We start from the raw sequence: 14032 nt of genomic DNA, 5'->3' as shown, positions 1-14032 counted from the left end.
AGAATCCTGGGACAAATTTTGGTGATAGACCCTTCAGAATAGATACAGATTATAAAAATATGGTGATCCTATTTGAATATTTTGACAAACAGCATTGACTAGTTGGGAAGCTTCAGTAATCAAGTAGATAGATAATAAATTCTTATATCTTGGCCCCTATTCCAAGCTTCCTTAGCTTGCCCAAATGGTCCCTACACAAAATGACTAGAGTTGGAGGTCATATGTTGCTAAACTATGTAGATTTCTTTACAAAGAATGATATGGAGATTAGTATTGATAAGCCTCTTTAATTCTCAGCCACCGGTATGGCACAGCATCCCATGTGGATCCAGCAGGTGCTTAGTGGCAGGTTGATTATATTGAGATTCTTCTATTGTGGAAGTAGAGTTCTATCTCATTGGAGTGAACATGTATTCTGGATGTACATTTTCTTCCTTACCATGATGATTCAACTTGCACCATCATCTTTGGATTTAAGCAATGCCTTATTCACTATCATGGTAAATTCTGTACAAAATTGCTGCTGATCAAGGAATTTATTCTACAGAAACAAAAAGGAAACAATGGGCTTATGATGATGGAATTCGTGGGTCTGAACACATACATGATCATCCATAAACAGCTGGTCTAATAGAATGGTGGCATAGCACACTGAAGACTTCTATATGGATGGGGGACAAGATTATACCTTGAATTTGGGAATGAAGTTGTGGGAGGGGAGTGGCCTCTCTTCTTTTTATTTCTAATTGCACAGTCACAAAACTTTTGTTTCCCATTCCCACGACTTTGAACTCTACTGTGTTAGAAGTCTCGTTGCTAAGGAAGAAAAGACTCCACCAGAGTAGATGGTAATATTTTTTTCTAAATTAAAAATCAAGACTGACTATTGAATTTGTTTTTTCTTTTAAAATCTTTTTATTTGCTTTTTCTTAATCTTTGCCTCTCTATTTTAGATGACTGGTTTACCAAAATATGTGAGGAATGAAGGGGAGTCATTTTTATCAGTCTTAATTCTGGATAGCATATTGAATACAGTGAGACACTTTTTGTTGACCACTTAGGAGTCTACAGATAACTATGTCCACCTTGCCCAAACTCCAAATTGTAATACTTCCAATAATAGAAATTAGTACATGACAATATAAACCTTCTGCAGAGTAAGAAATTGAAATTTTTTTTAGTAAAGTTGAGTAGTTTGACTCATCACCATGGTAGAATAAAAGGAGCTTATTCATAAGGAGTCAGAAGACTGGAGTTAGAATCCCAGCCACCCCTTACCATGTGAGATGCCTTAGCCAGGTTTATGTAGCTTCTCAAAGCCCAAGATTACACATCTTTGGATAAAGCAGGTATGTTTACTCTGCCTACCTTTGTCACTTGTGGTAATGACCTAATAAGATAATGGGTATGAAATGTACCGGTGACCTTGTAACCAATGTAGGAGACTAGAACAGTGTTATTTTTTGGGCAAAACTTTAATCCAAATGAAGATTTGGATGCTTGATCATTGTCTAAGTGCATATTTTAATAAGATTTACAAGGAAGGTAAAGGAAATAAATTATATAAAAAATTAATTTAAATTCTATTATGATTGCTTTCTTTTTCTTTCAATCTTTTTTTTCCTTTTGTTTCTTTCTTTCTTTTCTTTTCTTTTCTTTTTTTTTTGAGACAGAGTCTCACTCTGTTACCCTTTGTAGAGCACAGTGGCATCATCCCAGCTCACGGCAACTTCAAACTCCCAGGCTCAAGTGATTCTCCTGCCTTAGCCTCTCCAGTAGCTGAGCCTACAGGCACTTGCTACCATGCCCAGCCAATATTTTCTACTTTTGGTAGAGGCTAATTTTTTTCTATTTTTGCTAGGAAGGGGTCTCGCTCTTGCTCAGGCTGGTCTCGAACTCCTCACCTCAAGTGATCCTCCTGCCACGGCCTCCCAGAGTGCTAGGATTACAGGTGTGAGCCACCACTCCCTGCCCTTATGATTACTTTTTTTTTTTTTAAATTTCAGAATATTATAGAAGTACAAACATTTTGGTGTTTTGTCTAAAGAATGTGCATGCCTACATCTCCTCAAGATTAGGATCTGTGAACATGATGATAATAGAAAACAGTGGGAATTGGAAAGAATCTACCTTTCTGATTGATGTGTAAATTCTGAGCATGAATAGCATAACAGAAGGTGACTAAAATTTTAGTGACAAGCTATATTACAGAACAATTCAGACTGTGTTTTTTATTTTTATGCCCTGCTTTCAGAATGTTTAGGAAATTTATACAAATAATACTTAAGACTCAGGTTTACCTTTTAAGGACATATAGAGATATAAATATACTCAGTATTCTGGGTAGCAAAATGTTACTTGAAACATACAGTGATCAAAATGCACTGGTTGAATTTATGTACTCATGAGGATGAACTGAGAAAATCAAATAAGTGACTGTTATTTCTTTAGTACTATTTATGTGCCGTCATGTACTTAGATTTACAATTTAGACTACCTGGTCACAATGTTCATAATTTACACTGCATGATCACACTAGGTTGCAACTTATGTCATTTCCAACAATTATTTTTTGTTTGTTAGATTAATAGATATTTTCTGGTATTTTATTCTAGGTATGAGTTACTTTTTCGCTTTCTTCGTGAGAAATAAATTTTCTATTGCATTGTATGTGTCATTTAATAAATGAACAGTCATGGAAATCAAACTGATCTGTGAATTCTTTAAATAAAGAAAAAATAAAGATGTGTTACTTTGAGGAAATTGGATTCATATTTTTGAGTCTCATTTACTCATTCACAATTTGGAGATAATATAAAGGGACTTAAGGTAATACATATAACATGAGAACATAGAGTAAGCAGTGGAGCATAATAGTGGCATTATTATTATTATGTCAGTTTTTTGTATTTTGTTTGCATTTTGTTGTATTCCATGGACACTTTGGTTGATTAGATATCTCTGTTATTGTGAATGGTGCTGTGATAAATATACAAGTGCAGGTATCTTTTTGATATAATAATTTCTTTTCCTATGGGTAGATACCCAGCATTAGGATGGCTGGATCAAATGATTTTTTTGATTTTTTAATAATAGCCATTCTGACTGGTGTAACATGGTATCTCATTGTGGTTTTAATTTGCATTTCTCTGATGATTAATGATCTTGAACATTTTTTTCATATGTTTGTTAGTCATTTGTATGTATTCTTTTGAAAAGTGTCTGTTCATATCCTTTTGCTCACTTTTTAATGTTTTTGTTTTCCTGTTAAATTGTTTGAGTTCCTTGTAGATTGTGAATATTAGTCCTTTGTCAGATGCATAGTTTGCAAATATTTTCTCCCATTCTGTAGGTTGTCTATTTACTCTGTTGATAATTTCTTTTGCTGTGCAGAAAAGTTTTAGTTTAATTAGGTCCCATTTGTCTATTTTTGTTTCTGTTGGGTTTGATTTTGGGGTCTTAGTGAGAAATTCCCACCCAAGCCAATGTCCAGAAGAGTTTTTTCTAGGTCTTCTAATAGAATTTTTATTGTTTCAGGCATTACAGTTGCATCTTTAATTCACCTTGAGCATATTTTTGTTTATGGTAAGAGATATAAGTCAAGTTTATTCTTCTGCATATGGCTATCCAATTTCCCAACAGCATTTATTGAATAGGAGATGAAAGATCACTACAACAAAAACTATAAAACACTGATGAAAGAAATCATAGGTGTCACAAACAAATCGAAAAACATCCTATGCTCATGGATAGGAAGAATCAATATATTTAAAATGACCATACTGCCCAGGGCAATCTACAGATTCAATTCTATCATATTTTAACATTATTTGCCACAGAATTAGGAAAAAAAACCCTAAAATTTATATAGAAACAAAAAAAGAGTCTAAATAGCCAAAGCAAAAAGAATAAAACTGAAGACATCATAATTACTTGACTTCAAACTATAGTACAAGGCAACAGTAATCAAAACAGCATGGTACTGAAAAAAAATAGACACATAGATCAATAGAACAGTGTAGAGAACCCAGAAATAAAGCCACATGCCTACAATCAACTGAGCTTAGACAAAGTAGACAAAAATATGCACAGGGGAAAGGACATCCTATTGTTGTTGATTCTTACAAGTCAATTTCAATTCACTTAATTACTAAGTCTGGAAGAGAGAAAGAAATATTTATGATTTGGAAATTTAGGAATTTCCTAAAAATGCCAAAAGAGTATACTTAAATATACCTAGCACAGTAGACATTATGAGTATTTGAAGGGAACAACTGACCTCTAATGATTCATTTAAATATAAATACTAATTACCTATTATTAAACTGTACTACTATTATATTTAGTACTACAATTTCATACTTAAGCATGTTATACATGATCCCTGGACTCAGGGAGATTTTATTTTAGTAGTTACACTGAATAAATTTAAAGAATAACTGTTAGTCCTTAAAACTGGGTTAACCAAGAGAAATAGCATATTAAAAAACTTTTATTAAGTTAATGAAATCTAAGTAAGTGTAACCTCCACTGTTATTCCCTATGTATTTTATTACTTTTGTCATCTCTTTGTTTTTTCTTTTGCCTCTCCCCACTAGTATTTGGGTAGGATGCTGGGTTAAGAAAATAATAATAATGCCATTGCCTTTAGACAAAATGTAAGCGAATGTTTTGAGGGGAGGAGCCAATGTTACAGTGACACTTTCTGTCCAAAGGAAGTTAGGAAAAAAGTTCAAGAGAAGTCTATTAAGATGCTATTAGCAGGATGGATGCATGCCTTTGTTAAAAAAAAAAAATTAGATTCCTATGTAACATAGTTGAAGGCACAAGCAGACTGATTGGACAATTCCCCCATAATGAAGTATCATTAGTTTTCTAGGCATTAATTATTTCCCTTGGAATCAACATAGTAGTTTCTGAACTTCTTTATAGCATTTTTCATCTCTTTATTTCTCAGGGTATAAACAAGTGGATTTAGGAGAGGTGTAAAAACAGAGTAAAACACAGCAAGAAATTTGTTCACTCCTGTGTTGCTGAGTGGCCACACATAGATGAAGATGCAGGGCCAAAAGAAGAGCACCACCACTGTGACGTGGGCAGTGCAGGTAGAGAGTGCCTTAGATGCACCCGTTTTAGAGCTTTTGTGGACAGCGAGAAGAATATATGTGTAGGATGTCAGTAATAGAATAAAGCAGGTTATGGCCACAACCCCACAGTGAACATTCATTAAAATTTCCAAATTATAGGAATCTATGCAGGCGAGTTTGATTACCAGGGGTGTATCACAGAAGAAGCTGTCTATTTCCTTGGGGCCACAAAAAGGCAGTCGCGCAGTCACAACTATTTGACTCATGGCATGCAGAAAGCCAAGGGCCCAGGAAGTCACCACCAGTCCAGTGCAATTTTTCAGGCTCATAATGGTGGAGTAGTGGAGTGGTTTGCAGATTGCCACATAGCGGTCATAGGCCATTATTACCAGTAGCACCATCTCAAGCCCTGGAATAAAATGAGACAAGAAGATCTGGAACATGCAGCCTCCAAAATGAATGGTCTTTTTCTCCCTGAGAAGGTCTGTGATCATTTTCGGAGTGGTAACTGATGAAAGCAACATATCAACAAAGGACAGGTTGGCCAAAAAGAAGTACATGGGAGAATGGAGATTGGAATCAGTGATGATTAAGATCACAATGACGATATTTCCAGATACAATCATCAGGTAAAGCATACAGAATATTATGAAGAGTAAGATTTGAATATTCCAAGAGTGGCAAAGTCCCAGAAGCACAAATTCAGACAGTACAGACTGATTTCCTCCATCCATTTTTATTCAGTGTGTCCTCTAAAATAACCTAGAGAGATTAGATTATTAGTTACCGGGATGAGGAAGGATACCTAAGTTTTAGAATTTTGTGTTCATATTCAAATTTAGCATTTATATTTGAGAGTAAAATGTATAATAGTGAAGAAAAATCTTGGCTCTATATACATGATACTATGCCCAATAGACAGGCTAACTGCCTATTTAGCTTGAAGGAGAGCCTGAGATGGGATTGTTATGAAAATGATTTGTTAACAGGGTACTCTCACAAGAAGGGAGTGAGGAAAACAGTACGGCAAGGAGTAAGATTAATAACGATTGTGGTATCACTTGGAAAGTAGGTGCAGTTCACTAATCCTGTAAAAAGACTTTGAGTGGGGCACCACCACCAGCCATTATACTAAATAACTATAATTACGCCATCTACTTAGGAAGGTGAATGTGAACTGATATTAAAATCCAGTATAAATTATAGGGTATACAATACAGTTTCTCTGTCCAGACATACCTCCTTTTATTGCAGCTGGCTTTATTGTGCTCACAGATACTGCATTTTTCACAAATGGAACGTTAGTGGCAAACTTGTGTTAATTCAACAGGCACCAGTTTTCCAACAGCATGGTTTCACTTCATGGCACTGTGCCACATTTTGGTAATTCTCACAAAATTTCAAACTTATTAATTATCATTATATTTGTTGTGGTGATCTGTAATCAATGATCTTTGATGTTACTATTGTAATTGTTTCAGGGCACCATAATCCATGCCCATATAAGACTTAATAGAGAAGTGCTGTGTGTTCTGACTGCTCATCTGACTGGCCGATCCAGGTCTCTCTCACTCCCCTCAGACTTCCCTATTCCCTAAGACACTACAATATTTAAATTAGGCCAATTAATAATCCTAAAATGGCCTCTAAGCATTCAAGTGAAAGAAAGAGTCATGTCTCTCCCTTTAAATCTAAAGCTAGAAATGATTAAGCTTATTGAAAAAGAAATGGTGAGAGCCAAGACAGGCCAAAAGCTGGGCCTCTGGCACCAGTTAGCCAAGTGGCAAATGCAAAGGAAAAGTTCTTGAAGGAAATTAAAACGTACCACTCCAGTGAACACACAAATGATAAAAAGCAAAACTGCATTATTGCTGATGTGGGGAAAGTTTTAGTGGTCCAGGTAGAAGATCAGTCCACTCACAACATTCCCTAAGTGAAACCCTCATCCAGAGAAGGGCCCTAACTCTCTTCAATTCTATGAAGAATGAGAAAGCGGATGAAACTGCAGAAGAAAAGTTTTGCAGCTAGCTGAGGCTGGCTCATGAGGGTTACGGAAAGAAGCCATCTCTGTAACATGTAAGTGCAATGTGAAGCATCAAGTGCTAGTGTAGAAGCTACAGCAAGTTATCCAGAAGATCTAGCTAAGATAATTAATGGAGACTGCTACAGCAAAAACCAGATTTTCAATGTAGACAAAACTGCCTTCTGTTGGAAGTAGATGTCATCTAGGACTTTCATAGCTAAAGAGAAGTCAATGCCTGGCTTCAAATCATCAAAAGACAGGCTGATACTCGTGGCTGTTGTAGCTGGTGACTTTGAGGCAAATGTTTATGTGCCATTCCAGAAATCCTAGGGTTTATAAGCATCATACTAAATCTCCACTTCCTGTGCTCTATATATGGAACAACAAAGCCTGGATAACAGCACATCTGTTTTTAGCATAGTTCACTGACTACTTTAAGCCCACTGTTAATGTGTACTGCTCAGAAAAAAACATTCCTTTAAAAATTTTACTGCTCATTGGCAATGCACCAAGAGCTCTCATGAAGATGAGCAAGATTAATGTTATTTTCGTGTCTGCTGACACAACATCTGTTCTGCAGCCTGTGAATCCAGGAGTAATTTTGACTTTCAAGTCTAATTATTTAAGAAATATATTTTGTAAGTCTATAGGTAATCCCTACCATTCATAGTTATTCCTCTGATGGATCTGGGCAAAGTAAAACTTTCTGGAAAGGATCCACCATTCTAAATGCCATTAACAACATTTGTGATTCATGGGAGAAGGTCGAAATATCAACATTAATGGGAGTTTGGATGTATTTGATTCCAACTCTCATGAATGATTTTTAGTGGTCCAAGACTTCATTGGAAGAAGTTCCTGCAGATATGGTAGAAAGAGCAAGAGAGCTAGAATTAGAAGTGGAGCCTGAAGATGTTACTGAATTGCTGTAATCTGATGATAAAACTAATGGATGAGGAGTTGCTTCTTGTGGACGAGCAAAGTAAATGTCTTCTTGAGATGGAATTGTCTCCTGTGGAGGTGCTGTGAATGTTGACATGACAACAAAGGATTTGGAATATTACATAAACTTAGTTTATAAAGCAGTAACAGGGTTTGAGAGGATTGATTCCAATTTTGAAAGAAGTTTTCCTATAGGTAAAATGCTATCAAACAGCACTGCATGCTACAGAAAAATCTTTTGTGAAAGAAAGAGTCAATTAATGTGGCAAAATTCATTGTTGTCTTCTTTTAAGAAATTGCCACAGTCACCTCAGCCTTCTGCAACCGCCACCCTGATCAGTCAGCAGCCACCAACATGGAGGGAAGAACCTCCACCAGCAACAAGCTTGTGACTCTCTGGAGGCTCAGATGATGGTTAGCATTTTTAGCAATAAAGTCTTTTTAAATTAATGTATATACATTTTTTAGACATAATGTTATTGCACACATACTAGACTACAGTATAGTCTAAGCATAACTTTTATATGCACTGGGAAACCAAAAGATTCATGTGACTTGGTTTATTGAGATATTTGCTGTCTATGGCCATACTAACTTGAACACGCCTGATCCCATCTGATCTCTGGTCAGGCCTGGTTAGTACTTGGATGGGAGATATTTGCTTAATTACAGTGGTCTGGAATTGAACCCACAACATCTCAGAGGTTTGCCTGTACTATGTGTAATGATTTCTTAAATCCTCAGTTGAACCTCTTCTATAAGAGGTCATAAAAGTAATTTTTAGCTACTCTCTCTAAAGTATAATCTCTTTAGAAGAGAAGCTATAAAGAAGACCATGTAATAAATACCTTGGCTTAATAATTTGCATGCAAAACCGGGCACAAAATTTATTCTTAATTTTAAGCTACAATATAATGGAATTCATTTAGTAAACTAAATGGATTTTTAAAAACCTCAGTACAGTGCCATGTAGAAAGAGATAAACCAAACTGGAAGACAACTCTGCCTCAGATTCTTACTTGATGAACTCTGTCTGGAACCCCCTTATAACTCAAGTCTGTCAGTAGAAAATATATGCCTTCAGTTATATGAATGGATGCCGGGCAATCCCTAGGCTTTGAAATATTAACATTTCCTGACTACTAAAAATGCAAATATTATCTACGCATCATCTATCTATAGCTTGTAAGAGGAGAATAAATTGCATGCATGTGTAAACAAAGTACATCTTTCAGTGTTAGTGCTGAGAGCACAAGAGTTTAAACTTCAGTGATCACTGATTATTTATTCTTAATTTTAATAATAATATTGGTTACATTGGACTGTAAGGAAATTGCTAATATTTCTCACATTATACAGTGGAAAGATAATTGCCCATTTTCCTTCTTCCTTTATTATTTCTCTCTCTTGGGATTATTTCAGTTTTTGTGTGTCTCATCTTCTTTTATCCTTTGAAATCTCCAGGGTGGTTCCAATGAGCACAGATGAACAATGAAAACCATTACTGCATCATGTGCACTAGTTTTCCCTTCCCTTTTGGAAAGGATGCAAAAGCATGAATTAAGACTAGGAGGAAAGAAAATTCTCCTAAAGGAGAATCACATACGTTTGCTGTGGATAAGGGGACATATGATAATAATCTCACTGTTTACAGATAAACACATTTCCATAACAGAGGAGATTTCCCTAACGTATAAATAAAATATCCTGATATTACTCCTAACAGATACATGCCACCTAAGAAACTTGAACAATGTGACCTTTTATTGAAACTGCTTTCCTTATCAACAAAGTTTTTCACAATAAATTTTCAATAACTAGTTCTGTACCCGTTGAACAGGTGACAGAGAAGATAGCCAATAGCAAAACCAGGACTACCACTGTGTTCAAGAGAGGAGTTTGTTAAAAGGAGAACATGTACATTCCAAAGGAACAACAATTCATCGATAAGAAATCATAGTGCTTTCTTTATCAGTTTTGAAATTGTTAATATTTTATATTAGTGAACTAATTATATTGCTCTGTTAATATTAACCAAAATTTAGTAGAATCCATTGAATAACCACAGACTTTTTAGTCACACCTAATCTGAAATCATACTCTATACTTGTTGATTTTGTGACCTCAAGTTAAATCTGTTTCTGTTTCCATTTCCTCACATAGGAAAAGAGGACACTCCAAATAACAGATTATTGTGAAGATGAATCAGAAAATAAACAAAATATTAGAACTCTTTTAGTACTCAGTGATTTTTAGTAAATATTATTTCTCTTATCCATTAAAGTTGATCGTAAAGGAATACAGTTTACAAAGCTTATTAGCAATAATTTTATTGTGCAGATGAGCACTTTCCGTAAGCAAAATATACATGATACACTTTCTTTAAAATATCTACTACTTACACTCTCTCTAAATTAACACGGACATACTCAGCAACGCTATAAGAGGTACAGATACAAAGGCCATATCGGACATTGCTCTTGCTTTCCAAAAATGTAACAATGTTTTCACCCTTCATCTCCCCATCCAAGGAGGGGTTATTAATAGTATCAAAGGACCTAAAAGAGGCCAAAGGATATTCTATTAAAGCACCTTTGGAATTCTTACCGATAACAGAGGGTGAATGCTCATAAAAGGGTAATGTTAATTCTGAGATTGATGAAATTGAAAAATTAGGGAAAGGAGACAAATTGAGTTGCTATTTTAGGAGTACGAGAATAAAGAACACTTTTTTATCACCTTAAAGATGCAATGTCCTTCCATAAATATTTTTTCTGTGATAATCTTAAAACTCTGTGAGATTCTCAATATTTATATTTTTACAAAGAGAAACGTGTCCTCAGAGACATGAATAGATTGCCTGAAACATACTGGTGAGGTACACAGTGAAAAAGTCCAGTACCTTCCACTAGCTCATGCTGCCTTCTTCTCCCTCAGGTATGAGTTTTAATCCTTTGTCTGTAGTAATATCCCTTCTCACTCAATATGTAACCCTTTTTATTTCTCTCTGCTAAAAGTTAACTTATTTACATACGATGCTGTTTCTGTTAAGACAGAACATTATCTTTTTAAATGGGATAAACCACTTGAACAAGGATAGCTGGAAGCTGACCATGTTGAGTAACTAACAAAGAACTGTGATCTCCCAAACAGACCTGAGTGCGTCTCTGAGGTAGTGCGTTATAGTGGTGTGTGCATTGTTATTAAAGAAACCATAGAAATTCTAGCTAGGATGTGATAGGAGGAGAAAAACTGTGAATTATTTCTGAATATGTCAAAAGCTAAAAAAGCCATTCCCAACTCCAAGCATAGTGGCATGCATTAAGCAAAGACATAGAAATATTTTAAGAATTATCTTGAAGAAGAGAATGATAAAAATGACAGGACTTACTGAACAAAATTTTTTGTATTAGATCAGATTCTCTTTTAATCTTCTCTTCAGGTGTGTGTTTGAGATAACATCCATTGTATCTGTGGAAGTTCTTTCCTTCAGCCTACAATATATTTACCAACTGAAGTGGTCCCTTGGGTGTAGTTTTCCTATGCTACATTTAAACAGAGCAAGAATCTTAGAAACAATTTACTTTGGACATCTCTTGGGAATTTCTTTTTTAAGAGTGATAGGAACTGCTGCATACTCTGCAGATCAGAACAGGGAGACAAGAAAATCCTTATAAATCAGCCAAGCATTAAAAATTAGTTATCACTTGACTATAAGTACTAAGGAGATATTTTCTGCAATTTGTTTTTTATTTATTATTTTTTATTTTTTTATTTAAGGATATTATGGGGGTACAAACATTTTGGTTGCGTGTTATTTTTGCCATACCCAAACCATGATTTGAGGTGTGCCCATTTCCCCCTACATGCTCACCACATCCCTTAGTTGTGAGTTTACCCACACCCCACCCCACAACCCCTAAAGAATATTACTACCATGTGAGCACCTTAGTGTTGATCAGTTAGTACCAATTTAATGGCAAGTACATGTGGTGCTTATTCTTCAATTCTTGTGATACCTAACTTTGGAGGATGGGCTCAAGCTTTATCCATGAAAATATGAGGTGCTAGATCACCGTCGTTTTTTGTAATTGAGTACCTGCTGTCCCCCGCCCCCTAGCAGTCACCTCCTTTGCAATGTTGATTGGTAAATTGACATTGATCTACATAATCAGATTCAACTGATGTTTTAATTCTGGTTGCAAGAGAAATCATATCTTGTTTGGTGTGATATATGATCACCAACAAACACCCCTGATATGGATGGAGTATCCTAACTCATATCAATGTTGTCCACATAGGCAGGTAATCTTGGTCAGCTGACTGATTTGTTTCAATGTTCGCAATTAATTGAGGTCCTGAGCGGTTATTCATTGAATGTTAGATTATTGAGATATCCTTAGAATTTTTCATAAGGCCATTGATGTTAGTTTAAGAGACATTTATTTTGACCTCTTATATTTTAAAATGATTTATTATGGTCAAATGAATATGTGATAAACTGCCCACATCAGGTGTACAATTTGATATATGAAAACATCATTACAGTCAAGATCATGAACATATGTCTCAGCCCCCAAGTTCACTTGTCCCTTAATAATCACTCTTTCCCTTCTCTCCACACATCTACCATCCCCAGAAAATGAGAAATCTGTGACTATTATCATTTATCAGATGGAATTTTCTAGAGTTTTATATAGATGGAATAAATTCATATGTATTCTTTTCTTTGGTGGCTTTCTTTCACTCATCATGCTTACATTCATATTTATTATGGTGCTATGTATCAATAGTGCATTTGTATTTATTGCTGAGTGGTATTCCATTGTATGTCTATACCATAATTAGGTTATCAGTTCATCTGTTGAGGGTCATTTGAGTTGTTTTCAGTTTTTAGCTAGTATAAAGCTGATATGTGCATTTGTGTACAAATCTTTGTGTGACTTGAATAGTATTAAATTCATGGAGAATTGTTTTGTGATTACAAATATGGTCCATTTTGGTAAATGTGCAGTGGAAAATAAAAAGTAATTTGATATTTTGGTCAAAGTGTTCTACAAATGTCAATCACATCAAATTGGTTCATAGCATTCTTCAGCTGTCCTACATCTCTGGCGAATCTTTGAATATTGAGAGAGAATTACGGAAGTCTTTGATTAGAATTTTGTTTGGTCTTTTTCTCCTTGTAGTTATATTGGTTTTTGTTTTACCTATTTTAAGGCTTTGTTATTAGAGAAACACATAATTAAAATTATTATATCCTCCTGATTAATCAACCACTCTCTTATTATGAAATACCTTTCAAAAATCTCTGGTAGTATTCTTGTCTTTGAATCACATTTTGCTTGTTATTAAAATAGCTACTAATATTTTCTTTTGATTTGCGTCAGCATCATTAACCTATTTGATTTTAGCTTTTTATCCACTGAAATATAAATATCAGGTATAGCTTATTTGAAAAATTCTTATCTAAAGGTTTCTCTGTGAAGGACATTTAACCTCATTTTATAAGTAGTGTTTTCCTTCTTGAGCATTACGTTTTATTTACTCTAGGTGCCTATTGTACTTTTTGATCCCAAGTCCTCGTATCGCTTGGTCACCTCTTTTGGCTTATCCTTCCCTAAAAGTATCTGAGGCTCTGAAATGTTTATCCATTGTCTGTGTTTCAAAAACTTTTAAATGTGCAGAATCTGTGAGACAGATCTTCCACTTCTCACAATTATCATGAGGAAATTATTACATATGTGCTATAAAATCTTCATGGTAACATTACTGTGTATGTAAAAATGGATAAAGAAAATGTTGTGTATATATACAATGGAATATTATGCAGCCACAAAAGGAATGAAATCCTGTCATTTCCAGCCACATGGATGAAACTGGAGGTCATCGTGTTAAGTGATATAAGCCAGGCACAAAAAGAAATATATCACGTGTTCTCACTTATATGTGGGAGCTAAAACAGCTGATCTCATGGAGG

At 35.0% G+C, this 14032-nt stretch overlaps 1 protein-coding gene across 1 annotated transcript; it reads right to left on the bottom strand.

Moving 5' to 3' along the window:
• Positions 1-4882: 4882 nt before the first annotated feature.
• Positions 4883-5821, bottom strand: LOC123640673 (olfactory receptor 4K14-like). The gene has a single exon (XM_045555251.1). The coding sequence runs from the start codon at positions 5819-5821 to the stop codon at positions 4883-4885; it is 939 nt and encodes a 312-aa protein (XP_045411207.1).
• Between the last annotated feature and the right edge of the window lie 8211 nt (positions 5822-14032).

Source organism: Lemur catta, chromosome 1 (assembly GCF_020740605.2).
Source record: "Lemur catta isolate mLemCat1 chromosome 1, mLemCat1.pri, whole genome shotgun sequence".
Taxonomy (NCBI): domain Eukaryota; kingdom Metazoa; phylum Chordata; class Mammalia; order Primates; family Lemuridae; genus Lemur; species Lemur catta.
The sequence above is the reverse complement of the archived record's forward strand: the minus strand, read 5'-3'. Positions and strand labels throughout refer to the sequence as shown.

Excerpts from the sequence above, each read along its gene's own strand:
- LOC123640673 (XM_045555251.1), bottom strand. The coding sequence starts at position 5,821 with ATGGATGGAGGAAATCAGTCTGTACTGTCTGAATTTGTGCTTCTGGGA.